This window comes from Triticum dicoccoides, chromosome 2A (genome assembly GCF_002162155.2).
Source record: "Triticum dicoccoides isolate Atlit2015 ecotype Zavitan chromosome 2A, WEW_v2.0, whole genome shotgun sequence".
NCBI classification, from domain to species: Eukaryota; Viridiplantae; Streptophyta; class Magnoliopsida; order Poales; family Poaceae; genus Triticum; species Triticum dicoccoides.
This window is the reverse complement of record NC_041382.1, coordinates 605027789-605055399: the sequence shown is the minus strand read 5'-3', so window position 1 is coordinate 605055399 and position 27611 is coordinate 605027789. Positions and strand designations below refer to the sequence as shown.

Below are 27611 nucleotides of genomic sequence, written 5' to 3'. Positions count from 1 at the left end.
AACGCGCCGACCCAAACATAAATCACGTCCGCTTCGCGTCCGCGCCGACGCATTTGCGGCCCAAATTTGCGCCCCAAATGCGTCGGCGCGGACACGGAACGGAAGCCACGCGGGCCTTCTCGGTGTCTGCCGCATCCCCACCTGGCGGCCGTCCAACTACCTGCTACTCACGCGATCAACTTAATTTATGACCACGGGCCCACGCGTCAGCGACGACGGTCGTCCTTTTTTAAGCCGACTGTGCGGCGGGGCCGTCCTCATCCAAACTCGCCGTCCACATCTAGCCAGCTCTGCTCCCCCATCGTCGGCAAACCCTAGCCATCACCACCACAGCGAGATGGGGCTCTTCTCCGGCGCCGGCAGCACCAAGGCCAAGGGCAAGGCCCCCGCCGTCCCTTTCCCATCGGAGCTCCTCCCGCCTCCGCCAGCACCGGCTCGCCGGCAGAGGCGGCACGTGAACGTGCCAGTGCACCAGGCGGAGTGGCACTGGCAGCATCGCGTGCCTCTGTCGTACCCTGACGTCACCCTGCCGCACGACTGGCATCTGGATCCAGAGAGGATCCCAGTGCCGGCGGTGCCGCGGTCTGCTAAGGCGCACGCGGAGGAGGTGTGGCGCTGGCGGGCGCTGCTGACGCCGGAGCAGCGCCGCGACGACACCTACGCCATCGACTCGTCAAACTGGAAGCGGTGGTTCGCCTTTGAGTACGAGGAGGCGAGGCACCGCGGCGTGCGCGAGGTCGACCGCAGCCTGCCGCCGCCCCCGCTTGTCGTCCACGAGGAGGACCAGGCGGCGGAGGACGCCTACAAGGCGGCCCTTGCGACGGTCTACTGCAAGAGCGAGGAGGACGAGCGGCGCAGGATGGAGGCGGCGGAGGAAGAGGAGGCCCGGTACAAGGCGGCCATGGCGCAGGCCATTGCCCTCTCCGCGGTCGGCGACTGCGTGGTGCCGCCGGTGGCCCCGCCGTCCCCTCCCCGACGCCGCGTCAAGGCCGACCCGGAGCCGCAGCCGGAGCCTGAGCCGGAGCCGCCCCTGATCGAGCGCTACTCCTGGACGGGAGTACAGCGCGAGTGGGTGTCCGCGCCATCGATTTGGATGGGGGTGACACCGGCGCAGGAGGTGGCCTACCTCGAGATGTGGCGCCAGTGACGGCTGACCGAGGAGCGCCGTCGCAGCGAGTACGAGGAGATGCTCTAGCGCGACCCCGAGGAAGAGCAGCATGAGGCTGAGGAGGAGGCGCGCCAGGCCGCGGCTGCACAGGTGGCCGCACAGCCCCCGCGCCGGCACTGCCCGCGCCGGAACAGCCCCTCGCGCTGGCACTGCCCGCGCCAGAATAGCTGCCCACGGCCTACATCACCGCCGCCTGAAACATGGTATTCCCCTGGGCCGGCCCTACGTCGACGCTCATCGATCTCACCGACCCTGAGGGGGAGGAGGAGGACGACGCCTAGTGTTGCGCGCCGCCTCGTAGTTTAGGTTGTTTTTATTTTTCTTAAATGCTAATGTGGACGCGTGGACTTTCACCGGACTTCGTGGCCGGCTGTAATGTTTAATTAATGTTTTTTAAATATGCATGCGTTCTTTTTTTTCTAGCGTCGTCAAAATGGGTCGGGCCAGCGTTGGGCGCACGCGTCGACCCAAACGCGGAAGTGGACAAAAAATGGACAAAATCGCTGTCCGTTTGGGTCGGTCGTTGGAATTGCTCTTAGACCATCGTTTTCAATACAAATGCCTAAGGTCAACTCCACCGCACGACCCCAAACGGACGTCCGGTTTGGCCGAATTTTGTCCCTTTGAGGCGGCGATGGGTTCGCCCATGTCCACGTTTGTTCGTTGGGTTGTGGGTGCACCAATGCGCGGCCTTATCCCAAATCATGTCCGGGGTGGACGTGATTAAAAAAACAAAAAACTTAAATAAAATGCCTAAAAAGTAAATAAACGCACTTAAAAAACATAAAACATATATAGAGGTCACGGCCACAAAATGGCCCAGTTCCATAATCCACTTAAACGGCCCAGTTCAATAATTAAACATAAAAGGAAAATAAAAAAACGCCGCCCGCGCGCTCCTGCAGCACCCGTCGATGCCGTGGCCGTCGCCGTCTTCACTGGCCGCCGGTGTCGTCGTCGTCGCTAACGAGGTCGACGTAGTCCGACGGCATCCACAGGTGGGCCGACGGTCCGCGGTGCACAGGGGCGGCGGGCTGGAAGGTGGCCGGTGCCTGCACCACCTCCTCCCGAGGCGAGGCGTCCCGCTCCGGCGACCACGGTGACGTGGGGCACCAGTTCACGCCTCCCACGGCAGCCGCCATCTGCTCAGCGATGCACGACCAGCTCCACCCCTGACCCACCAGGCCAGGGTGGAACGCGGCCACCGGCGGCTCCTCCACCACCTCCTCCTTCAGCACCATCTCCACCTCGGGGATGGCGACATCGCCGGCCGCAGAGAGGGCCATCGTCTTCTCGAGGCCCGGCCACTGGCGCTCATCGTGCGTGTTCATGGAGTCCGCCATGACACGCGCCATGAGCCAGGCCTCCTCCTCCGCTATCATGCGAGGAGGTGGTGGAGGAGATGGAGATGGCGACGGCGTGGCCGTGAGGCCGTGCACCCGCCTACGCCCGCGCTCCTGGGGAGCCGCTCGGGGCTCACGTGGCCGCCGCGGCCCCGTCGACGTGCCGGCGAAGAAGGACGCCCGCCGCATGTCGTGCTCATCGCGGAACCAAGTGTCCCACAATGGCGAGTCGGGGGCGTACCTCTCGTCGTAGTAGAGGTCGTCCGGGAGGAGGCGACGGCAGCGCTGGATCTCCTGGCGGTGCGCACGATCGCTCAGCGGGATCGGCGGGATCGACATGCGGTCGGCCGACAGGTGCCAGTTATTGGGGAGGTGGACGTCGCTCTAGGGCAGCAGCGTCCTCGTCTTCCAATAACGGCGGCAGACGGCCGCCTCGATGTAGTGCCGGTCGCGCTTGCCGGCGGCCGTGGACGCGATGGAGAACACGGGCGGCGCGGGGGCCCGATGCGGTGGCGATGGCGAGGCGGGCTCCTCCTTCTTTACGGAGTCGCGGCGGCATCCCGACGAGGAGCCAGCCTCGCGGTCTTGCTTGCCTTTGTGGCCGTAGTTCCATAGCCCCATGGCTGCAGGCGGCCGGCCGGCGAGTTCTTGGCTAGGGTTTGGGACTGGGCCTGTCGGGTTTCGAGGAGGCCGCGGGGTGGCGTGGGGCAGTGTGGACGACGACCAGTCCACGGTTCCCATTTAAAAAGGACCGCGACCCCTCATCTGGGCGGATGACAAACGGGGCCGCCCGCGCGTGCGCATTGATGAGGCGGGGGGAGGTAGGTGGCCGCCGTTCACACGGCCTCGAAGCAGACGAGGCGCGCGTCCATTTGGTGTCCGCCGCGACCCAAATCTAGCGCACGTTTGCGCTTGAAATGGATCAACACAGACATAAAATGAACCAGATGGGTCCGGACCGTCGCGTGCTGGACCGTCTCGTTTATCAGTTTTATCCCAAACGGATGGGGGGGACAGAATGGGCCGCCCGGTGGAGTTGGCCTAAAACCGGTTGTTCAGGCGGAAGGTCACCTTCATGCTCAGGTAGTTACCCTATTGGGATATGGTCTGTCGAGATGGTCTATTGCCCGATGTCAAACGTGTTTTCTCACCGCAACAAAAAGCAACATCAAACGTGTTCGTTTTGTTCCGTCGCACCGAAAAACTGACACATGCGGCTGCTGACTCGCACGCGATAGCAGTACCTCTGTACGAGGAGTGTACCAGCGAGAGGCGATAAATAGCAAAACTGCGCTCGTAAAGCCGCGGGGCCCACGTGCACCCCCGCACAACGAACAGCCCTCTTCGGGGTCACAAAACCGGGGTGCCGTGCGCCCGCCCGCCACGGTGGTGCCCCACCTCCTTTGCCTTATCCCTTCCGCTTCCCGGTGGCCCCCACCCCCTCGCTTACCACCCACCATCATCCGTTTCCGCCGTGTCACCGCCAGTGGGCCCAGATGGTCCGCTGCCCCCGCGTGTCAGTGTCCAAACGTTCCGTAGCCCGGCGTACCGTCCCAGCGCCCCGCGACACGTGGAGCTCGCGCGCTGCTCCCCGGCGCTCGCTATAAGCCATTTTTCCTCCATCCCCCACCTTTCCTCCTCCCTCCCCACTCGTGGCCGGACCTGACCTGACCTCGTGTCGTCACTGTCGCTCGCGAGACTTCGCCGGATTTGGAATCAGATACGACACGCCGCCGGCGACGATTTCAGCCGCCGGCTCCGTCGAGCTCCGCTAATCCGTGGCTCAGCCCAGCATCGGGTGGCTCCTGTGGCCTGATTCCACGCCCGATCAGGTAATTTCACCTCCTATGCAATAATAACTAACTTTAGGCGCGAGTGCGATTCTCTCGGCTGCTGCTGATTTCGTCCAGCCTCCGACGTGCTCCCCTCCGTCTCTGCTCTGATCCTCTCTTCTCCGGTTATTCCAATCCGGAGATTTGGGCATTTTTGCAGTTCGTTCCGCCTGCCGTCCGCGACCTGCAGAGCTTGGTGCGGACGGAACGTTCGATACTGTCGGATGTTTGCAGGGTTCACCGTAATCATCCGCAGGGGTTGGTTGCTCTGTTCGCAGGGCTCAATTGCGTGTAGGATTGGTTGGCGTTGTGTGGTGATTGGACGCCAGGCTCAGTTGCGTGAGAGATGAACACTTCACTCGAAACCGACCACTTGCATTAGAATCGATTGCGTGAGGGTTTGGTTTTGTGTGACTGCGTCTGCATACAATCTTCTGATAGTAATTTCCTTACTGCAGTGCAAGTCAAGCTTATATTGATTATATTGACAATCTTCTGATAGTAACTTCCTTGCTGCAGTGCAAGTCAAGCTTATTGATTATATTAGTTTTATTGATGATGCAGGATGGCGTTGAAGAAGGCCAAGTCCTAGTCACGCCTGAAATGGATGCTAGGGAATCGAGCCGTGGCCGGGAAGTACACGCACCTCTGATTCTATCCATGGTCTGTGACACTGTACGTCCATCCATAGACTTGAGGCAGTGATCAGGTTTGTTCAGTGCAAGAACTCGCCATGGGCAGTGCCTGCTCAAGGAACAGAGGCCAAGTGGTCCATGAGGATCAACTGTACAGTGTCAAGTTCTCCAAGAGCGGCAGCTTCAAGTGGCTGCTCCACACGCTGTCACGCAGCAGCTCTGATGTGCTCCGGAAGTCGCAGGGACCGGGCCCAGGTTGCCGCCCGTCGCTGGTGGAACTTTGCGTGGCCAGAGTCCGTGAGGTAGTCATGTGACCTCATATCTTCAGAGTTTGGCCAAGCGATGCCTCTTCTTGGCTGAGTTGATGTTGGTGATTGCAGGACATAAGTAGGTATTCAGATTTCTCCATGCTGCCTAGGGATCTTAGCCAGCAGATATTCAACGAACTGGTGCGCTGTAGCTACATCAATGAGGAGTTGCTGGGAGCTTTTCGCGACTGTGCTTTGCAGGTGAAATTTTGGTGCCTGTTTGGTAAACTGTTTTGAATGAAATAGACAGTGATGTTTTGTCTTAAATACAATTTTTAAGGCGAAACAATGGGAAAATTCCCCACTGCATTTTTTTTATTAATATGGGTTATGTACAAAAGAATGATGAATAAAATAATACAAGTCTAGCTTATCCCTGTTAACTATGAACAATTACTTGATGTAAAATTAAAGTTCCCGTACCATCAATCAGGCCTTTATATGTAAATGTATTTTATTTTTCTCGACAAACTCTTATGTGTATTATCAGGGAGTGAAGAAAGGCATCTTATCAGACATTCATTGTTGGTTTTTCAAGGTTCACTCAGTAATTTACTCCTAGAATGCAATTCTTTGTCAAGCTTGTTCCTAGAAAGTAAAAATTACTTTGGTAAATTTATCCGGTAAGAATGAAAAAGCCCTATTCCTTAGGGAAGCCCATTTAATAGACCATTTGAGATCACTTAGGTAGCTAGCCACCTTATTCCTAGTCAGATGGCACTTCTTGCTTAAGGTAAATTGCAAGCCATGCCACCAGTTTGCTTGGTGAGCTAGACCAGAAAAGAAAAACTTGAAGGCTTCTATCACGCTCTGGGACGAGTTAGCCTTACATGACAACCAATTGATCTTCCACACTATTCGGTATCAGGATATTTGTCTGGATGAGTACCCTGGAGTGAAGGATGCTTGGATGGAAGTAATCGCTTCTCAAGGGCAGTCCTTGCTATCTGTTGATATCTCTTGCTCTGATGTGACTGATAGTGGATTGAATCTTCTCAAAGATTGCTCAAATATGCAAAGTCTGGCATGCAATTACTGTGATCGAATTTCTGAGCATGGACTTAAAACAGTGTCAGGTATGTGATGCCAATAGTCCAGTAGCTGTGCGAGTCTGGGGGGTGAATGTTCATTTTTATGATGTATGATGTGTGTCTTCATTCTGCAGGCCTCTCAAACTTGACATCGCTCAGCCTTAAGAAATGTGCTGCTGTTACAGCTGAAGGAGCAAAAGCCTTTGCAAAGTTAGTTAACTTGGTAAATTTGGACCTTGAGCGATGCCCAAAAATTCATGGTGGCCTTGTTCATTTAAAAGGTGGCCTTTTGTTCCCTGAACCAATTGTTTGTAAAGCATGCCCAATCACCTAATTTATTCCAACTTATACATTTCCATTTCCTGACATGTGATACATACATTTGTTTGTAGTCACTATAAGAACTGGCATGCGGCCTATTTATTCGCATTCCGCTCAATAGCAAGTAGCTCCGAAAAACTACTTGCCTCTGTTGCAATAACATAACATTCTTTTACAGGCTTGAGAAAACTGGAAACACTGAACATGAGATATTGTAACGGCATCACAGATTCAGATATGAAGTATTTATCAGGTTATAATTCTTCTATGGCTAGTCTAAACCAATCTATGTTTTCATACACATTGATCTACAATGCAATGCCCTTCTCCTTGTGTAGATTTTACGAGCTTGAGAGAGTTGCAACTGTCTTGCTGCAAAATAAGCGATTGTGGTGTTTCTTATCTGAGAGGTACCCCCCAAACACATGCTCTTGAATTGTTTTTTTGTTGTTGTTGACTAACTCTTCGTTTTTATTTACTTAGTAACCCGAGGGTTTATAAATTTAGCCGTGTTTAAGTTGTTGGTTTGATCTCTTAGGTCTGTCCAAACTATCCCACCTAAATCTGGAGGGCTGTGCAGTGACTGCTGCTTGTTTGGAAGCTATATCAGGTTTTACATCCTTTCCTTATAGAGCACCCTGCTGTTGATGCTACTTCCGTAGAAGTTTCTTTGGCTTAGTCTTGCCCGTTGAAAGGTGCTGACAATTGTGTATAGTTTGATCTATTATGTATGTTGCAGCAGGAGGACGATTGGGCCTTAGAACTCTGTAGAAGTATGTGTGTCATGAACTTATTCACAAGTTACCACAGCAGTCTTATATTTTTATTCTATCTCTAGAATTCATGCCCCAGAGAGATGCCCTTTTGGTAGAAAGATAACATGATATCTTTATAAGTCTGCTTCAGAAGTTTAATGAGAATGAGTCAAAGTAACATATTAGTTAGCCAGATAGTTCTTCTGTGCATTTATGGGGACACCATGCTGTTCTATGTAAAAATGATGAGAGATGTTTTTACCTCTTCTGTTTCTGAGAGTCAGTGTATGGAGTTTAACTCCATTATTTTGAAGGGAAGCTTGTGTTGTTGACCGGAGGAGTTAAATGTTCCTTTTACAAGGACATTGTTATTTACGAGGCCTGAACTTACTATTTCACTGTTGCATGGTTACTCTGTTGTAATACTCATTTATGTTGTAGCATTCAGTTAGCATTTCATGCATAATTATGCAAATAGTTGCAAGCTCACTATCTGGGTGCCAAACTTCATTAATAGTCATGCTATTTCAGGATTGGCTTCATTGGTTTTGTTAAATCTCAATAGGTGTGGCATATGTGATGAAGGCTGTGAGAAATTGGAAGGTAAATACGGCACCAATTGATGACCATATTGTGAACATGACTCTTTGTTACTTTCTGAGATCATTTGTGTGTGATGGCATGCAAAATGGGATACATGTTTCCTTCTTTGAGATGTAGGTGTCTAGCTCAGTAGTTGCATTGATGGATCCGCAATGCATCTCTGTTTCCTTCACCCACAATTTTTTCAAGCATGCATATTTGTACCCTTTTGTGACCTGTATCTGTCCAAGTGTGTTCCTTTGTCCTGCACAGCTACACCCTTTTATAGCTCACTGTCTGGTAGCTCATGGTCTGGTGCTGCCTTGCAGGTCTTGTCAAATTGAAGGTTCTTAATTTAGGGTTCAACCACATTACAGATGCCTGCTTGATTCATCTACGAGGTGAGTATTAATCACTTTTTATCTTTGTATTAATTTGTTGTATAGCAACATTCGAACATGCTAATATCGAAATCCTTGAGACACCCATCTACGCAAGCAACAAGTGTTTCACATATTAAAATGTTTACTTGATTGATTTGGTCATCCTATATTAAAATGTTTTGAGACACTCCTCTCTTATTTTATCAGTTTTGTACTAAAATTAACAAAGTCATTGTTGTGCATGATTTCATAAAACCAGATTTTTTTTTTGTTTCTCAAACACGCATGTGAATGCACTTCATTTTGTAGTAGGAGAAAGTACCGAGAAGGCGCAAATCTTACAAACCAACTAGAAAACCCAAACGAAAATGAAATAAACAAGAAACTAAGAACAGCCCCGAAGGAATTTATGCAAATGAAGCAACAGCATAAAACATGATTATTATCCTTCAAGAAAGATGGCTGGTATTTTATCTTTTTGCCTTTGCACAAAGATGCTTGTAAGATGAAAGCAGAGGCATGTCAAAGAACATGCAGAGGATCTTGCACTTCTGGCATGTATGTTATTCATTTTCTAGATCAAAATGGAGTGTCAATTGGAAGCACTTGTCTCTTGTATTAAATCTTGTATAAAAATATATTTAAAAAATATAACCATGGAGACGCCCATTTGAATCGTGGATCCGGTATACTAAACAACACAACGCGGGGACAGTTTGTATATGATGTTCTTTGCTCCTTCCAGAATTGATCAATTTGGAGTGTTTGAACTTGGACTCATGCAAGATTGGTGACGAGGGACTATTGCACCTGAAAGGTGAGTTCCTTCAGCATGTCTTAATTTTTCTTTTCTTTTTTTGCAACTGTAGTAGCATGTCTCAATTCATCTCCTATTACATCTTTTTTTATAAAATGTCGAATAGTGCAATCATCGAGTTAACCAACTCGTGCAGTTTACTGTTGTGGAATGGCATATGATTTTTATTTACCAGACCTCTCTACAGTTAGCAGTATAGCATTTATGGGGCATTCTTGTTTGCCTGCAGAAATTTGTATTGAGCGTTTATGGTTAGACGATTTTAGCGCTTTCTGTCTAGAAAAATCAAATTTTGGCTCTCCTTTTTTTTTGAATAATAGCTCTCCTGTTGTAAAGCACTAATTGATACATTTTGCTGTTCTGTAGGCCTTTTGCAGTTAAGAAGTTTGGAACTTTCGGACACTGCAGTTGGAAGCAATGGACTTCGTCATCTCTCTGGTTTGTTTACGCTTTGCCAAATTCTGTTTCATGAACTGTTGATTCTCTGTTTCCCCGCTCTTTAATTTGCCTTCGTTTTAGTAGTCCAGTTGAAAAGTTAGCTTGTTACATTATTCTTGCTGCTAATTTGAGAGAAAATTGAACTTGCTTCTGCTGTAACCAATGTAAGCTGGGTGATCACCATAACACTGGAATATATGTAGTTATGTCTTGTTGGCTTCTGGTCTAATGATTGGTTACTAAATGTAGATTACTTCTAGTAATGTGTTTATAGAAATATTGTTTCATCTTGGTGGCCAATGCATTATCTTAGATTATATTGTCATTTTCTGGGCTGCCTACCTGTATTGTGGTCAGGTGGCTTGTGTCAAAGGCATAAACCACTGGTTCACACAATTCAAGAAATACCACTTAAAGTTGCATGATAGAGGGGCCAATGCTGATGATGTACAGTGGTATGTTTGGCAATTTTCCATATCTGAAACTGATCAGTTATGTCAGGAAATGACTCCATGTTTAATGGTACATTGCATGCACACATTTCATTGACAGTGTCCCCTGACTTTTATCTTGCTACATAAACAATGCCTAGCTTAATGTGCTCTCAACAATTGATAGTTGAGCCATAATATTCATCTTAATCACAATGCGGAAGTGTTATTATGAGGTTTATGTGTCTGAACTCTTACGGTCGATATTATTTTTCACTGTAGTTATGCAACGGTTCTTTTGCAGGTCTTCGGAATTTGCATAGCATGAATCTCTCTTTTACAGTGATTACGGACATTGGTCTGAAGAAAATTGCTGGCATGAATTCACTGCGGTCACTTAATCTTGATAATCGCCAAATCACAGACAATGGCTTGGCAGCTCTTACAAGTATGTCTCTCAGATTCCCAGGTCTTGTGATGATGGATAGTAACTCAGCCAAATTTCGTCGTTTGTTGCGTTAGTTATTGGGTTTCTAGTTTTTAAACTAAGTGTCTACATCTTTAAGCAGTTTCATTGGTAATATAAGGGTTACAGTTGTGTTAATAACTGGATCATGAAGAGTATCTCTTCAGGGCACTTCCATAACCTTGCCCCTAAGATTCCGTATTTCCACTGTTTACCTTTCTAGTGATGCTAAATTTCTGTCGTTTACAGAACTTGTGAACTGTAATATGGGCAAGAATAGCCCTTCATGACAGTGGTTCGCCCGGTGTCTCAATAATTTGTGGTCTTTCGGATGTATTTGGTCATAACATCACGTTGGCTAAAGTCTACTTATCTGGTCAATGCAGCTCTGACCGGATTAACGCACCTTGATCTTTTTGGAGCTCGTATAACTGATGCTGGGACAAACTGCCTCAGATGTAAGGGTGCATGATTAGATCAAAGATCGATTCAATCATATGACACCTAACATGGTTGTCACTATTTCAGGTTTCAAGGGTCTGCGGTCTCTGGAGCTCTGCGGTGGGCTAATCACCGACGCTGGAGTGAAGAACATCAAGGACCTCAAAGACCTGACGTTGCTTAACCTATCCCAAAACGGCAACCTCACAGACAAGACCTTGGAGATAATCTCGGGTACGTGCATCCTTCGCATTCTTTCTTTCGTTTCCCCGAAACTTCCGGTATGATCCTCACAGTTGTATACCCTTGTCGCAGGCCTGACCGCTTTGGTCTCGCTGAACCTGTCGAGCTCCAGGGTATCCAACGCCGGCCTCCACCATCTGAGGCCGCTGCAGAACCTGCGCTCGCTGTCGCTCGACTCGTGCAAGGTGACGGCCTGCGAGATCAAGAAGCTTCAGCTGGCCGCCCTCCCCAACCTGGTAAGCGTGCGGCCGGAGTAGTCCGGTAATCGGCACCTCCGTCCATCTGTAGATAGCCACTACGAGTAGAGCGGGCAGAACGTGCCTGCGCGTCTGTACATACATAGTCTTGTGAGTCACGCGAGGGATTGATCTGATGATAGACTGAACTGCTGTTTATGTCGTCTACGGTGTGCCCATTAAAGCTGATGCGAAGAAACAACTGTAAATGCGTCGTGCTTCCTCCGCATTTGGGATGGTATGTAAAATGTAATGGCTCCTGTACATAACAGTTGGTGTTTGCGAAGTTTTGTCGCATGGTGCTACGATCCTGGTTACAATTCTCAGTGCGGATCGCTTTCCCTTGGCATGTGACGCGGCCGGGCACCGCTGTGGTATCAAACAACTCACAAACAGCAGCAGCCAAATATATTTCATGTTACCAAACAAACCACAAGCAGCAGCAACTAAATCATAAAGATGAAATCACAAGGATCCTATATAGATTAAGGACATGCCCTTCAATCCATACACAAGAGCTAAGAACAGGCCTTTCAGTTCAACTAAACTAGATGCTCCCTCACAAAAAAAAAAAACTAAACTAGATGCTCATGATGTTCTCTTCGCATGGAACAAAACAGCTGGGGAGAACTTATACTAGAAGCACCTAGGAGTTAGATGTGAACACAATTAAAAATGAAGGACCTTTATATTAGACGCACCTACTAGTTAGATTTGAACACAACTAACAATGAAGTATATATAAGCAAACTTGTGGAGCCTCGTGCTGTAATTAAATCCTGGATAGATTGCATGAGAACTTGCATAACTTTTGACTCAAGACCTTAAATCACTCACTGTTTGTTGTGCACAAAAGATGACTTCAAATGTCATCTTATAGAGCACCTAAAACACTAGACCATTATAGAATTAATTCAATTTAGGTGGGCGGTTGTAGCTTGAAATCTGATGTGTCATTTCTCCCGAAATAGGCATCGGGACCTTTCCAACATAGATAATGGTTTTGCATGTGCCTTTCTTTGTCTTCTCCAATGGTTTAACTGCTCGACCTCACACGTTGATGCATTGGTCATGAACTAGTACAGATCATCCTATCTTTCCTCAAACAAAACCATCCTTGGTTTTGAGGTATTTTGTATTGACTTCTTCACATGAGGGAATTGCTCAACCTTGATTGTGTGATCCACCGTAGGCTCGACTACATGGTTTACTCCTTGATGTGTAGAGGAATACTTGTTAGACCTTCCATGGTGAGTACCATTGTGATGGAACTACTACAACCTTCCCAAAAGAAGATGACAAGATTGCATTGACACCACATCGCATACCACCTTGTCCACATAACTTTCCACTGAAAATGCCACCCTCACACCATTCAACCATTTCACATAATATGACCGGGGTTACCTCCATGTTGATATCCAAGAGCAAGCACAAGATAACTACTAATGATGTTGATGTAGCTGCCACCATCAGTGAGATTAACGCCATCTCCTTCATCTGAACTTGGAGGTGCCCCGGTCTCAAAAGTACAATACTTTGCATCTTTTTTCTCAGATTCAGATTTATTACTTGAGTCATTGGTCATGTGTCTATCCTTTGTGAACAACACCTTCTTTATTAGGACAACCCTTCATGAAATGACCTCTACCCTTGCATGTGAAGTAGCTTCTTTTGCGGTTGTCTTGTTGTGTGAGGACAAATATACAACAATACTTCCATCAGCTTCCTGATGAGTTGAACTTATCCAAGTGCTTGATGTGTAGGTGTGGCTGCGGGCTTGTCGACGCTTCAGCTATTGATCAGAACAAACGACTTGATGCACAAGTTCTTGCAAGTCTTAATATGGCACCATCTCTATTCTTTCTTGCATATCTTCATTGGCCATGAAAGAATCTTAAGACTGTGGCCTCTTGTCGCTCATTCACCCATGTACTAATCATTAGAATCTTCGTTTCTTTATAGTACTCATCAACACAACAATTCCTTTTGTCGGTCGTTGCATTCGATCGTATAAGGTTCTTGTGAAGTGTTCGGGATCAAAGTGTCTCCGAATCAGATTCTTCATTAGCACCCATGCCTCCGGACGACCTCCGGCATGACATAGTAATCAGATTGTACCTTCTTCTCCTCTGTATAGCAGTGGTTATCAAAGATCTGACCCACACGGATCTCCCACTCCAAATAGTCATCGGGCTTAGATTCTCATTGAACGATGGTATGATAAGTTTGAATTTACCAATCTCATCATCTTCATAGTCATGATGAAAATGTCCATGACCTCTTCCGCCCATGGAGAAGCCTTCTTGGGTTTCACCTCGATGATTATGATGAGCACGTCGTGGTCGCAACTCGTAGTATTCTCGATCATCATCGTAGTGATCACTCCAACGCTCTCCGTGGTGGTCCCATTGTATGGGGAATTATCGTTGTCAACACCGTGCATCAAGTCCATCTCGTGGGGGAGATTGTGGTTCCCAAACAACATCTTGTTGTTGGTGGTGAGCATGTTGGGATAGTGTAGTATGGTAGCTATGGGCATCATCGGGGTATACGTGCGCGTGCTCTCCATTTCCCTCCTCCGGGCGGCGTTGGCGCTGTAGTTTGTGGAGTTGTCGATGTCGATCCCATGTAGAAGCCTACTTCGACAAAGTTCCTCTGTGAGGAAGTTGATTCTCCGGCTGAGGTTGGTCTCCACGGTCGTGATGCGCTTCTTCACCTTGTTCAACATACTCTCGTGTATTTTCCAATGCCAACACATCGGCGGGTTCCAAACTCGGATCATACATGGGAAGTGGTGGTTCCTCCTCCATGAGGCGCCCACCTCCATGTACTCTATCAACACCATTGGACCTCCTCGAACTCATGGAAGCTTCTCAAGAACAAAACCAGCAAGAAAACAAAAATAGTACCATGATCAACCTATTGCTTTGATGACAAGATGTTTTGGGGTGCCGCTGAGACGATCTTTCACGGTACCAAACAACTCACGAGTAAGTACAACTAACTCTCTCAAGTGGCAAGACACAGGAGAAAACACTCCTAAACATATTGCACTGGATAACTAGCTTGGTCTATAAGAACACAACCCAATCCTATATGGATTTAGGACAAGCCCTTCAATTCACACACACTCAAGAGATAATGCTGAAGGAAACTAACGCTCAACTTCTCATCCCCTCACATGGAGCAGCTGGAAGTACTTATACTAGAATCACCTACTAGTTATATGTGAAGACAACTCAAAATGAAGGATTAATTCGTAAGTTGTAGCAGGGGCCAGTCAGTCGCCCACTTTGCCACTGTGCGGTGTGGTGCGCCGTGCTCCCCTTTCTTCACTTGCGCAGTCTCAGAAAAATGCAAGAACAATGGCCATCCAAAACTTACGTGCACTCATAGCACTGTGATAAGTTTAGACAAGTTTTGGAACAATCATACAGCTACACATGATGATTGGGGCAACAGGAAACCGCCGTTTATTCTGGACACAATTCGGAGTGGGAAACCCCCCAAATTCTCCTTATTCAGGCATTTACAGTCTCACAGCACGATAACAACAGTAGCATTCCTATATGTTGTTCCTGATCATCTGGTTTTTCTAATGTTCAAGGTATAACGACAACCCACTCTACACGTGTCCACAAGGAAATACACATGTCCTATAACATCTTTGAATCAATACTCCCAGCACATACACACAAAACCATACATGAACTAGCCGCGGGTGTTGCTCCGCAGGGAAGGGATCATTCATTTTTCTTCTCGAATTTCGCCTTGTCAGCGCCGCTGTACGGAGCGACGTGGTATGCATATTGCTGGAGGACTGAGAAGACGACCATTTCCAGGATAATCAAGATATTCTGGATTGCCTCCTGGATGTGCTCCACGTCCAGCCAGAAATGGTGAGACTGAATCACCCCTACAGCAGCCAAAATATCCAGTGCACAGCCCTGCAGACAAGTAACGGCATTCAAGAATCAGGAGTTTGATCATATTTGATTTGATAAAAAGAAACTGTGTTACAAAATGGAACGGGTGTCGTATTTAGCTAATTAGTTTCATACAGCGAAGGATTGCAAATTAGGATGTTGCCTCAAGCACCCATAGTAGACAATAGGGTGATTCACTCACAACAAGAGTCCACTGGCAATGTCTACTGCAACAAAGTTGTGCGTCGAAAGGTGAAATAATTTAACTGATTTATGCTCATAAACTTGTTTCACACTTATCTTAGCTTATTCTTTTCACGACAAGGTAGCCATGTGTAGTTGTTTCTTTGCGACCTTTATTGTTATTATTACTGAATTTGGATATTTACATGGCAATGCATGGAAAATTAAATTGCAGACAAAGCTCCTAGATTGATAACCATCAGCTATAAAAACAAAATAAGGTATTATGCTGGAAAAATCCAAAGAATGAGTGAAAAAAGAAGCTTCATGCAAAATCATCGCAGATAACATGGCAAGAATAAAAGGTCTTAACTATCAACATTACTAAACCAATATCACTACCTCAACCAAATGTTGCGATGCAACCATGAACACAAACTGGTGTAAAATTACATCAATAGCATTCAGACACACGGAAAAACTAACCCCAAAGATATTTATAAGAATATTCAAACTCTTTCCAGCCAGGAGAGGGAGTGACATACCTGCCAGAAAGAGAAGAAGACAATCCCTTTGATGCACAAAAACTTAGCAAGAGGCTTGTGAGGTGCCAACTCCTTAGCAAACAAGTGATAGAATATGACCAAGGCATATAATGCCATGGAGACTGAAAAGTTCAGTATAATTGTGAACGTCCAGCTGACCCAGCTGGGGTACAGCCCAAGAAGCTGAAGTGTAATAATCAGAATGGAGCACACAGGCCTGACAACAACAAATTGCCAGGTCCAGTACTTCAGAAGCTTTAATGTCTTGTGCTCCAACCGAACATTGCGGGGCTGCCAAAGCACAGAGCCAGAAGCATACTGGTTACTTTCAGTACAAGTAAAACTAATGAAAAGGGTGAAAAGCCTTAACTAACAGTACTGCTAATAGCTTCCATACTACATATGCAGGACAACGTCATTTAAACTCATATAGGCAGACAATAGTGAACAACACATGAAGAATCGTAGGTTAAAATCATATCTCAAGCATGACTACTCATATGTACATGCTTCAATTAAACCAGATATTGCTATTTGAATAAGTACTTTACTAATGGAATATATAAACCTTTTTGTTAAGACCATGAATCATTTTAGTATTACCGAACAATGCAGCATCCTTCAAATATGGTAAAGGTTCGGTATGGGTATGGACCTAGCGGCCCTTACTGATTTGTCACTAGTAGGCTCCATTACCAAAATTCTAGAGCAGATTATAGCAACATTCATCAAACTTTCTGTAAGAGTATACGAGGGTGTGAGAATGTACCAGGAAAAGAGAGACAGGGAAAGAATGATGAAGCACCCTCCCTTTGATTTCATCAGGTACAATGTTTTTGCTAATAGATATATTTAAGTAGCTGTACATCAATGCCAGAAATTTAGCAATAACCTGCACAATTGAAAGGAAAAAATATAAGGAAAAGTGAGTAAAATCAAAAACTTCAGGTAAAAAATGTCATTGACCCAAGAGGGCTCACCAGTGCCTCATAGCATTCTTTAACAGACTCCAAGCATGTAAAAAACGCTTTGCTTCCCTTAATATCCAGAAGACCAACAAAGGAAGTTATGGCATACAGTGGAGGCATTAGCACAATAATGAGTATGGCCTTCTGCTCTTTGGCATTTTTCCAGTAGAAAAGATGTTGTGATACCAACTGTACTGTGAAATGCATAGATAACATAACACAACAAGCTGCTCCAAGGAGGGTAAGCGTTGGAGCATCCATTTTAGTAAGATCCATCCCTGGGAACATCGACATGGTGCCTGAAGATACAGATATTCATGTTTATTCATCAGGGATATGAACTTGAGCTAATGATTGTTCAAAAAAAAAGGTAGCATGAAAAGAACAAAACACAAAGAGCGTGAAGATTTGTATGATCATTTTCAAGATAGTAAAGAGCCAATTGAATCTCCAAATCCTCATTTGGAGAGTCACTACAAAAGATCCCCTCTCCATTTTTTGCTTGCACTCCAGCCGACTCCTCGAATCTCAATACCCAAATCCACTCATCGATATTTTTTTAGTTTCCTATATAACTACTTGAGATGAAAATTGCATTTGTGTTACCCTCACTAAGACTCAACAAACTGATGTAGTACTGATTATCGATGTGCCTGTCAACTCAGGAAAACAAACAGTACTTGTGAGGATATGTACCCAGCCATACAAATATAGCTAGCAAAAATCTGTATCAAGAGAGAAGAGATAGGCAGCAGATAGGAGCAGCGCTCAGCAGCACGAGCACGGCCCTCGTCGTCCGAGGCCGGCAAGGATGCAGGCGTCCTCGGCCGCCTTGAGGGTGCGGGCCGGCACCTCCCCGACGGCGACATGCCCCCGCCCCCTCTCCTCCCCGCACGGCCTCCCCTACGGTCCTCGGCCCCTCCCCTCCCTCGCCCACCCCACGGTACAGCAGCAACCAAGCACCGGCAACGACGTCGCTGGAGGAACCGTGCCCCGCCCACCTCCCTCCGGCCCGCCGCACACAAAACCCAGATCGGCGTCAGCCCCCGTCGCCACGCGCCGCCCAGCGGCTCCCTCTCGGCCGGTGCGGTACAGAAAACAGAGGAGGGAGGGAGCGGGGCGTGCCTGCAGGCTGCAGCTTCCGTCGGCACGCGGGAGGGAAGGGGGGTTGCTCGCTGCGGAGCCGCCGAGAGATCTGCAAATTTGGGCGCTGTCTGTCTGTCTGTCTGACGAGTAGCTTGGGGTCTTAACTCTTGATGTTGCGTTTCTTGTTTTTTCTTTTCTTGAGCGAGAGAAAGCTGGCATTATTATATTTACTGCAACAAACATCAAGTCTTTTTACACAGAAGATACACATCTGGAGGCTCCGTCTGCATTTCTTTCTTTCTTTCTTTTGTTTCTCTGTCAGCCGACTTGCACTCCACCTCCACCTCTCTCTCCCCAGCTGGCTGGCGTGACAAGCCTGAATGCCTGATGCACCGCGCGCGGCCATATGGCTCCACACGCGCAACTCTGTACACGTACGTAGGGTACATGCCTTTTTTCTTTCGCAAAAACGTAGAGAGAGTACACGTCTTTCATTGCTTGGCAGATTGGGGCTGAGTACCAACTTGCAGACATGTCATATAGACTGATTAAGCTCTAATGCGGTATCGACGGCCACCCACGCTCGATTAAAATTCAACGTATAGCATGCACGAGAGAAACTTGTGCGCAGGGGCAGGGCACGCACTTGCATGTCTCGATCTGTACCTGTACGTGTGATTATTACAAAATTTGTTATACTACCTATATATTCTTGAATGTTTATCGTCTAGAAACTCACATTTCCCACCTTACTATCTATTTTCGTGCGAAAAGCATCGTATCTATTATAACAGTTCGGCGGAAGGACAAACCATCTCATCTCTACTCCTATAAAAGACTCAGTTAGTGATGATGGTGTGTCTGTCATCCGTCATTTCTGACCACCAGATCTGCATCTAACGACCGTGATGTAACTTGTGCCTTTTCACAACAATATCCCACTTCTCTGCTCCAATTTATACAATACCCCTTAGTATCTTAAAACCAACCACAATCAAAACAGCCCAAGAAATATTTTTTGACTGAAACATAATATATTTTTAGTGATATATGTATATCAAAACTAGATTGTTTTCTTTCAAATTTGTGAATATGCATTATTCTATTTTGGATCCGTTGCAACGCATGGGCACATTGCTAGTCAAATATAATAAAATTACATTGAAATTCAGAGAGCAACGAACAACGCTAGAACAAGCAGTCGACGCGTCGTTGTCGCCGCTCCCCTACCGGAGTCTGTTTGACCTTGTCGATGACAACTGTGGAGTCTTCGTGCGTGTGCCCTCAATTAATGACTAGTGCTCTGGAGCCACAATCGTTGTCGTTAAATCCTTGCACAGATCTGAAGCACCTGACCCAAAATCTCGTCATATGACGAGAAACCACCTCATCGCACCAGATAGACAAACTCAAGGAGGGTCGAAGGCCGGAAGAATAACTCAAAGAAGAAGCAACATCATCCGTCTGAGCGCCGCATCTATAAGGACTAAAAAAAACTAAACTAAACTACTAACCGGAGTGGAGACACTGGGTTCCCCTCCCTGCCACCGGCTGCCGGAGCGGCAGACAGAGGGGAGGCGAATCCACTGGCTTACCGATGAAGCCTGGTGGGGAGAGTTTGCTCTAATAGCATAGGGTTAGGGGAAGAAATTACTTACTAATATGTCACTAACAACATGTAATCCGTCTTACATCAGGCTAATATGACATTTCCACAAAAAAAACACGATTCTAACTACAAGAAATGAACATTTTATTGTTTTAAAAAAGTCATTATTGTTTTTCTTCTTTCACATTTACCATCATTTCTCAAACAAGTCCCATGATGGAATTATCCCTTCATAATTTTTTACACACACCCGTGCCATCTTGGAATTATCCCTTCATTTTTTTATTCTCCATACTTTTATGAACAATGTTTCTACAAAGCTGTTATTTTGTCTACAACAAACGTAATACCATTTGTGAGTCCAAAATTATACTCCCTTCATTCCTAAATATAGGGTGTATAGTTTTTGGCACGGAAATTAAAGAACGCACATGGAGGAAAAATTTCACAAGTTTTGGGCGAGATTTCACCTGACTAATTGACATGAGAAAATAGAGGATCTTGCTTGATATAAGGAAATGTAATCAAATCCCTAAAAAAATTATTCAAATGAGTGGTGCAACGCAATACACCTTATATTTTGGTTTTTTTCTTAAAAAACTATACACCTTATATCAAGGAACGGAGGGAGTATCATATTTTTCCTCCAACATAAACTATTCTGTGATAAAAAAAATGTATCTTCCATAAAAAAGTACTTCTATCTTCTTAACAACACATGACTGTAATTTCTGTCAATTTTTATTTACCCCTTTCTATAACTATGCTTTATTTCGTTCCTCGAGCATTTTGCAATCTTTTCTCACCACATTAGAAATATTGTACGCAAAATAACATCCAAGTTCTACATGAAAGACAATTACTCCTTGTGCAACTCATAATTCTCCATGTCCGTGGTTACTAAGTGAGAGGACTCATTTTCTTAGTTTTCATCACTGCCCTAAGGAAGTCAATGTGACGGCAGATTTGTTGGCTAGTAAGTGAAAGGACCCGCAAACTCTTGTGTGGCAGTTCGAGCCTCCTGACTTTTTGCTCGATATTTGTAGCCCTTTTTCACATGAAATATAAACCGTCATGATAACATTTCCCTAAAAAACAATTATTATCCATATATCACAATGTACTTTTATTCTACAAAAGTTTTGAAACATTTTCCCTAAAATAATAGTATTCCCCAACAAGCCTGCTAATTATTCTGAGTACCCAGCTTAACTAAAAATATTTCTTCAACATAACTCAACATATAAAATCTTTTCAGACATTTCTCTTCAATTTCATCGGTAATTACAGTGATTCCTTATGAGTACCACTTTGTTTATGTCCAATATTATTCCACATCAAATGAATGCCTAATCCCTAAAATAATATCAAAAATTCTTACCACGGGATGTTTGTATATTGTTAGTGAAACTCTCCTACATTTTGGAAACATACATTTCTACCAGAGATCTGTTAAACATAAGTGATTATCTCTACGGTGTAAGAGCATCTACAATCGGATTGGGCAAACCCACCCTTCCAAACGCCCGCCCGCGTCGGACAACACTAAACGGCTCCTCATTTGTCTTCTTGGACAACCACACCCCTCATATTCAAATTCCATGTGCGTCCATCATGTATCACAAATTCATCACCAATGCAACGAAGCAAAATAAAAAACAATTCAATACTCCCTCCGTTCCAGAATAGATGACTCAACTTTGTACTAACTTTGTGCAAAGTTGAGTCAACTATTTCAGAACGGAGGGAGTAGATGCCAAAAGAAAATACGATAATTCATAGATAGACAAACAAAATAATGAACCATAGATCTCGAAGCCACCAACACAATGAGGAGCGCCCCATCTCCATCAGACGATGCAAAGACCGAACAACACGGAGCGTGTTGGAGGAGGCGGATACCGCCATAAGGCGGGTACTCCAGCATCCTTTAAAGGAGATAAAGGAGAAATGCCACCTCAGTATTTTGCCTATCTATTACAGTAAGAGCCAAGCATTGAGCCCTTGGACTCTAGCCATCGATAGCGCCTACCAATCTCAGTAACCAGTTATCTTGATCTTTTAGAAACAAATATCGACAGAGCTGCAGCTGTCATATTATGAAATGCATCTATAAATCAATAAAAATGGAACGGCGAAAATGGACAAGGTTTGAAACTTACACCTATATCCTATACTGATACAATACATCACCCTCACCCATGTACTGAGAGACTACTACAAAGACACTATTTACAACCGGATCAACCGCTATACCTACACGATATTTACAGCAAAATCTCTTCCCACTCCTGAGCAGTAACAAGTAACAGAACGGGATACTATAACAAGACTGGATGAACTAATCTTATGTGACCTAGACTTGGCAGACATACCATTCAGATGGTACCTAACCCAAGGCTAAAGAAGAAAAGATCTTGCGACGATCAAAAACTCTACTAGCGCAGCATCTGCAGGAGCGAAGAACGGTTTTTAGGGTTCAGCCAGCCCATGGGACCTCCTCGCGCCGCTGGCTGATGAATATCGGCTTCTCGTCTTTGTAGTGCTCTCAGGAACTCCTCTGAGCTCAGGTGCCCATCATTGTTCATGTCAAACACATGGAAAATGATGTCCACCACTCTGTCGGTTAATTCAACACCACAGACCTATAACGAAACCAGAAAAGGCATGAAATCAGTAAAAGAAAATTATAGAAGTTATAGTACTAGGTACATGATTGAACAGCCCAAAGGACAGCTAGAAGTTTAGTAGTAGTTATCTAAACGCTTAAGTAACAAGCTTGGTACAAGATCTTACATGATGTGCTGCACGCTTCAGATCCTGCTTTGTCAACAGCCCATTTACTTGACCATAAGCAAATATAGCCATCGTTAATGATTCCAATCTTCGACGTAAATCAGCAAATGCCTTGAACTCCTAAAGTCCCAGAAAATAAATCTATAAGAACCACATGAGAAAATAATTACGCAGAAAAGACCAACATGACCACAAGTCAAACCTCAAAGGTAATGCGCAAGTCCTTGAGGTAAGGGTCATTGCCCAACGTATCAGCTCTATCAAGTAGCTTGCTAATGTGATTCATGTCAGCAGAAGCCACCATGGACAGTGCAAAATCCTTTGCAGGGATAGTGTTTGTCGACTTGACATCATAATGACTGAATTCCAGACGAATAATCTGCAGAGAAATGAATCAAGGGGACTGAGAAAAAATAGAGGGAGTTTGGGAGATATACAAATAGAAAACAGCTGGATGATTGCAATTGTAAATTTAGATAAAAAACACAAACTTTCAATACAAAATACTGTGTTTACAATATTTTATAGGTATACAAAAAATGGCATCAAGAAAATATGACATTCAGATTTAAACATCAGATGAAACATTCACTTTCCAATATGAAATAAAGAATGTTGCATCCTTCCAGTATGCAAACGTAAAACATTATGTACCGGCAGCCAGTTTGCAAATACGGTTATAGACTGACTAGAAGATAAATGGTTCAGGGGAGATGATGAGAGAATGTGAGATTGCGTTTTGCGCGTTCAGTACATGACATGCTTTCTGACAAGTCACTGAATATTGCATGCATTAATGAGAGGCAGTGCCCAGTGAAGTCCACAAAAGGAATATGGAAGAAGAAGCAAATTACCTCTTCATGCAATTCCTTCAAAAAACTTGTGAATTTATCAAAGTGTAGAGGTTCATTCCCATCATTACCAAAGAAATACTCAACAACCCCACCATTTTCCACAGACTGGCCAACTTTAAATCCTGTACGTAAGCCATGCCTATGGGCAGCTCCTTGTCTGTTATAGGACCGCATCAATGCCATTACTTTCTTGAACTCTTCTTTGTCTATCTCCCTGGAAATGATGAGAATCAACAGATAAGAACAACAAAACAACCGAGAAGAAGATTGCCAAAATTTTTCATTACCCTTCTTTTACCATCAACTAACAAGCCAGATGATTGAACATGCTCATAAAGAGCAGGTCTTTCTTTCTGGGCGACAAGAGAAATTAACTGCACGCGAATGATCACAGGTAAACAACAATATAGCACAAACAAGATATATTGTTCAAATGTATCTTGTTTATGCATAAATCAATCAAAGAGAACAAAAGGGGATAACATACCTTTAGCAGCTTCAGTAAACAAAACACGTCTACACGATAAACAAAGAAAATTGGATTGAAGCCACTAAACTTGATACATAACACGGCCTATTAATTAATTTCTTTTCCTACCAAAAAGTCAGTGTTTTACTATTATTTGTTTTACATGCAAACAGAACTGTAACAGGTTTGCTAATCAACAAACAGCTACATGGATAATACATATAATTCTACAGCAGAACCGTGTTCATAAGACAAAGTAGTGTGGTAGAAATAGAACTCACCCACTGAGATCGACGTCAAACATTTTGAAGGCCGCACTGAAGCTTGACTCAGGAATGCTGAGTAATGTAACAAAAAAGATGTACCTGCCATAGCCACCAAAAGCATAAATCACCACCAACAAAGCTGACTACAGTCCTATAACATGGTGTTTGTGTCAAACGGGGAGAAATCGCGATTCACTTACTCGGCAAACGAGATGAGACCATCGGTGTTTGTGTCAAACAGGACAAAGAATTTGGATGGAGCACAGTGCAGCTCTCCGGGGCTGGGTTCCCCCCTTAGCCTCCCTTCCCGCACGACGTTCGACTCTGATGGAGGGAAAACAGGGACCACCGCTCTCATCAAGTCGGCAGGCAACATGAACATTTCCCCATCCGGTTTTCGCACAGACGCGAAATACTCAAAAATCTAGGCAGAATAGCACCAAAAGTTAGAAAACGTAGGACAAACCAGGATCAAATTACACGCAACCAGCTACAATGCAGACAATGATGCTTCACCTTTTCAGGAGGGCTGCGAAGCCGTATCCTTTTCTCGTAGTTGAAGAACACCCTTCGGCGGTATGAGTCTGCAGTGAGAGCAGAGAAAAGGGGTTTTGATCAGATCATCATCATAGGTTAAAATTTTCAAAACTTATTGTATAATAATTGCACGTAGTTATCAGACAGTTCATGCTTATTTGCTGTTTGATCTGAAAGCATGACAGAAAGCATCGCAAGACTTTACTACATTAGTACTACTATGTTTGGATTTACTACACTACACAACGCCGTGTCAACAGGTTTGGATATTTGTGGCCAGTGGGCTTATCGCTTATCTGGAGCTAGATCAGTACAGCAAGGCAAGCACCGTACCTATCGTAAACGTACTAGTAACGTTCTTTGCTAGAAGAAGAAAAGTGGAGGAGGCGTGCGATCAAACGATCGGGAAAGGTAGCAGCAGCCGCTAAAAAAAAGGCAGTGTTGGTGGGGGGAAATCATGCGAAAGCGCGCGGCTTTTCCAGACCCCAGCGGGCAAGGAAAGCAAGCGTCACGGGGCAACGGCGGCGGCGGCGAAACCAGACGCGTGAATCGACCAAACGCCGTTGGAACCAAGGACGGACGGAGCGTCCTGCACCGTACGTCGGAGTAAATTGGGGGAACAGGACGGCTCACCTGCGAGCAGGAACCTCGGCCGCTTCTCGTGCCGCTCCTCGACGGCGCCGGCGCCCGCTGCGGCAGCCGAGATCTGCCCGGCCGCGGCGGCGCGGGCCAGCTCGCCGGAGTCCGCGAGCGCCGGCGGCATGAGCCAGAGCCCCAGCCCGGACCCGGCGACGGCCGCGGCGGCGGCGGCGATCACCCCCTCGCGGACGGTCGCCTTGGCCTCCGTCGTCGCTGCCGCGCTGGAGAAAGCTGCGCGGCCGGCGGGCGCCGCCGTCCTGAGCCGCCCGACGGCGGACCGGAGGAGCCTCAGGTGCGCCATGGGCGTCGGATTGGCGGGTCCCGGTTTCGTCGGGCGGCGCGGATGAGGAGGGGGCGGTTATGATTATCGGTGGCTGCGGTGTGGAGGAGGAGGAGGCGGAGAGTGTGGGTGGACTCTGTCCGGCTTGTGGGGGAGGGAGGAGGCGGCGATGCGTCGATGCGCGGAGCACTGGGAGGTGGAAGGGGAGAAAATGGGACGGGTTGCGGGCGCGTCGGCGTCGGCAGGGGGGCCGCCCCTTTTAACGGGAGGTGGCTGGCCCTGCGGTGGCTTGACTCTCACATTTCCCTTGTGATCCATTTGTTACGTGCACCAAACGGGCTGCGCCTGTTGTACTGCATCGTACGCAGTCGTGATCGTACGTACTGTGGTGTACTGACTGCTGGCGTTTATGCTTGCACGCTTCAGTTCACGGTGCTGCTGTGGGCGGCTGGTGCGGCACTGCGTGCGGGCGGTTGGTAGCACACGGATTCGGGCCATACGTAAAGCTGGTTCTCGTGTACGTAAAGCTCGTACGGGTTCTCTTCAAACAGATAAATACGTACACAGGTCGATGCAGAAGAAAAACAGATAAATACAGGTGCGCGCTGTGCTGAATGAATGAACTGAAGATTGAGAGAAAGGCATTGCTTTTGCGATGTTTATTCATCCTTTATTCGGTGGGGAAAACTAAAGTGGGGGTGCCTTTAGCCCTTTTCCAACAGTTTAAAATGCTTCCAACCTTCCGGTGACAGATGGGCGCTAGTGGAGTGGTAATACTAATAAATTATTCTGAGAGAGGAAAAGGTAGTTACGAGTAGCAGGTGGCTGCGAATCAACCTGTGGTTGAGTTGGTTAGGTGGACAGTGATATCTCCAACTCACCAGGGTTCAAATCCTGATGCTCGCATTATTTCTGGATTTATTTTAGGATTTCCGGCGATGCGCTTTCAGTGGGAGGAGACGTTCCCGTCGACGAGGAGGCGCCTACGATGACTTCGTAAATCTCAAGATGATATGCCGGCTCAGTCTCTTGGAGGTGCTCATAGGGGTAAGGTGTGCGTGTGTGCGTTCATAGAGGTGAGTGTATGCGCATGTATATGAGCGCTTGTGTTTGTACTGATGCTAAAAAAAAGTAGCAGGTGGCCCAGGTGTTGGACGAACGGACGGCGGGCCGGCCGGAAGAATCGCTTCAGGAGGAAGGGAAGGTGGGGAAGATGCCAATGATGATCTCGTGCGAAGAATCCCCGCCGGGTGCGGGTCGAATCAGGTCAGACGGCACCCGCGCGCGCCCACCGATTCCCGCGTCCCTCCCTCCCTCCCCTCCATGGTGGAAAAACCTTTTCCGCGAGCACCTGGAGCTGGGGAGGCGCGAGGCGCAAGTCGGCTGCGCCGGTGGTTTTGCTTGCTTGGTGCCTCAGACGGAAACAGGTGCGTACGGTACGGCGGGCGCCCACTGGACTTTTTTTTAGCATCAGTACAGACACAAGCGCTCATATACACTCATCCCTATGAACGCACGCACGCACAACCTACTCCTATGAGCACCTCCGAGAAACTGAGCCGGCATATCATCTTAAGATTTACGAAGTCACCGTAGGCGCCTCGTCGTCGACGGGAACGTCTCCTCCCACTGAAAGTGCATCGCCGGGAATCCTGAAATAAATCCAGGAATAATGCGAGCACCAGGATTTGAACCCTGGTGGGTTGGGGATACCACTGTCCACCTAACCAACTCAACCATAGGTTGATTCGCGGCGCCCACCGGACTGGTTGTCGTGCTACAGTGCAACCGCTTCGACCGGCGTCTAGTTTGTACTCCCTCCGTACCGAAATAAGTGTCTCAACTTTAAATGTATTAATTTTAGTATAATATTGTATTAAAGTTAAGACATTTATTTTGGGGCGGAGGGAGTACAAATTTGCCATATCTAAGACTAAAAAATGTGTTATGCACACAATAAAAGTGTTGTGCTGTTTTTGTACCTAAAAATTCCATACAAAGAGGAAAATTACCACTATAT

General features: G+C 46.5%; 3 protein-coding genes across 5 annotated transcripts; 1 reads left to right on the top strand and 2 right to left on the bottom strand.

Moving 5' to 3' along the window:
• Nucleotides 1-4150: 4150 nt before the first annotated feature.
• LOC119355650 (putative adenylate cyclase regulatory protein) lies at nt 4151-11756 on the top strand. 2 transcript variants are annotated; one of them, XM_037622490.1, is made up of 16 exons: nt 4151-4343; nt 4908-5280; nt 5359-5487; nt 6155-6362; nt 6452-6598; nt 6817-6891; nt 6977-7048; nt 7177-7248; nt 7925-7996; nt 8305-8376; nt 9104-9175; nt 9542-9613; nt 10349-10492; nt 10897-10968; nt 11039-11185; nt 11267-11756. In XM_037622490.1, exons 2-16 carry the CDS (start codon nt 5077-5079, stop codon nt 11449-11451), a joined length of 1743 nt encoding a protein of 580 aa, XP_037478387.1. In that variant the 5' UTR covers nt 4151-4343; nt 4908-5076; the 3' UTR covers nt 11452-11756. The 2 variants fall into 2 exon arrangements, with proteins under 2 accessions (XP_037478387.1, XP_037478388.1); XM_037622491.1 differs by having other exon boundaries at nt 4891-5280.
• A 3127-nt stretch (nt 11757-14883) lies between these two features.
• LOC119355649 (protein LAZ1 homolog 1-like) lies at nt 14884-18331 on the bottom strand. The gene is made up of 5 exons (XM_037622489.1): nt 18181-18331; nt 17068-17354; nt 16857-16979; nt 16088-16378; nt 14884-15380 (listed from the first exon to the last, which is right to left on the bottom strand). Exons 2-5 carry the CDS (start codon nt 17347-17349, stop codon nt 15177-15179), a joined length of 900 nt encoding a protein of 299 aa, XP_037478386.1. The 5' UTR covers nt 17350-17354; nt 18181-18331; the 3' UTR covers nt 14884-15176.
• A 3509-nt stretch (nt 18332-21840) lies between these two features.
• On the bottom strand, nt 21841-25840 carry LOC119355648 (calcium uptake protein, mitochondrial-like). Of its 2 annotated transcripts, XM_037622487.1 has the most exons (9): nt 25306-25840; nt 24652-24719; nt 24336-24559; nt 24151-24234; nt 23401-23614; nt 22749-22925; nt 22547-22666; nt 22223-22395; nt 21841-22190 (listed from the first exon to the last, which is right to left on the bottom strand). In XM_037622487.1, the coding sequence occupies exons 1-9, from the start codon at nt 25610-25612 to the stop codon at nt 22151-22153; spliced, it is 1407 nt and encodes a 468-aa protein (XP_037478384.1). In that variant the 5' UTR covers nt 25613-25840; the 3' UTR covers nt 21841-22150. The 2 variants fall into 2 exon arrangements, with proteins under 2 accessions (XP_037478384.1, XP_037478385.1); XM_037622488.1 differs by having other exon boundaries at nt 21841-22395; nt 25306-25839.
• Nucleotides 25841-27611: the final 1771 nt, after the last annotated feature.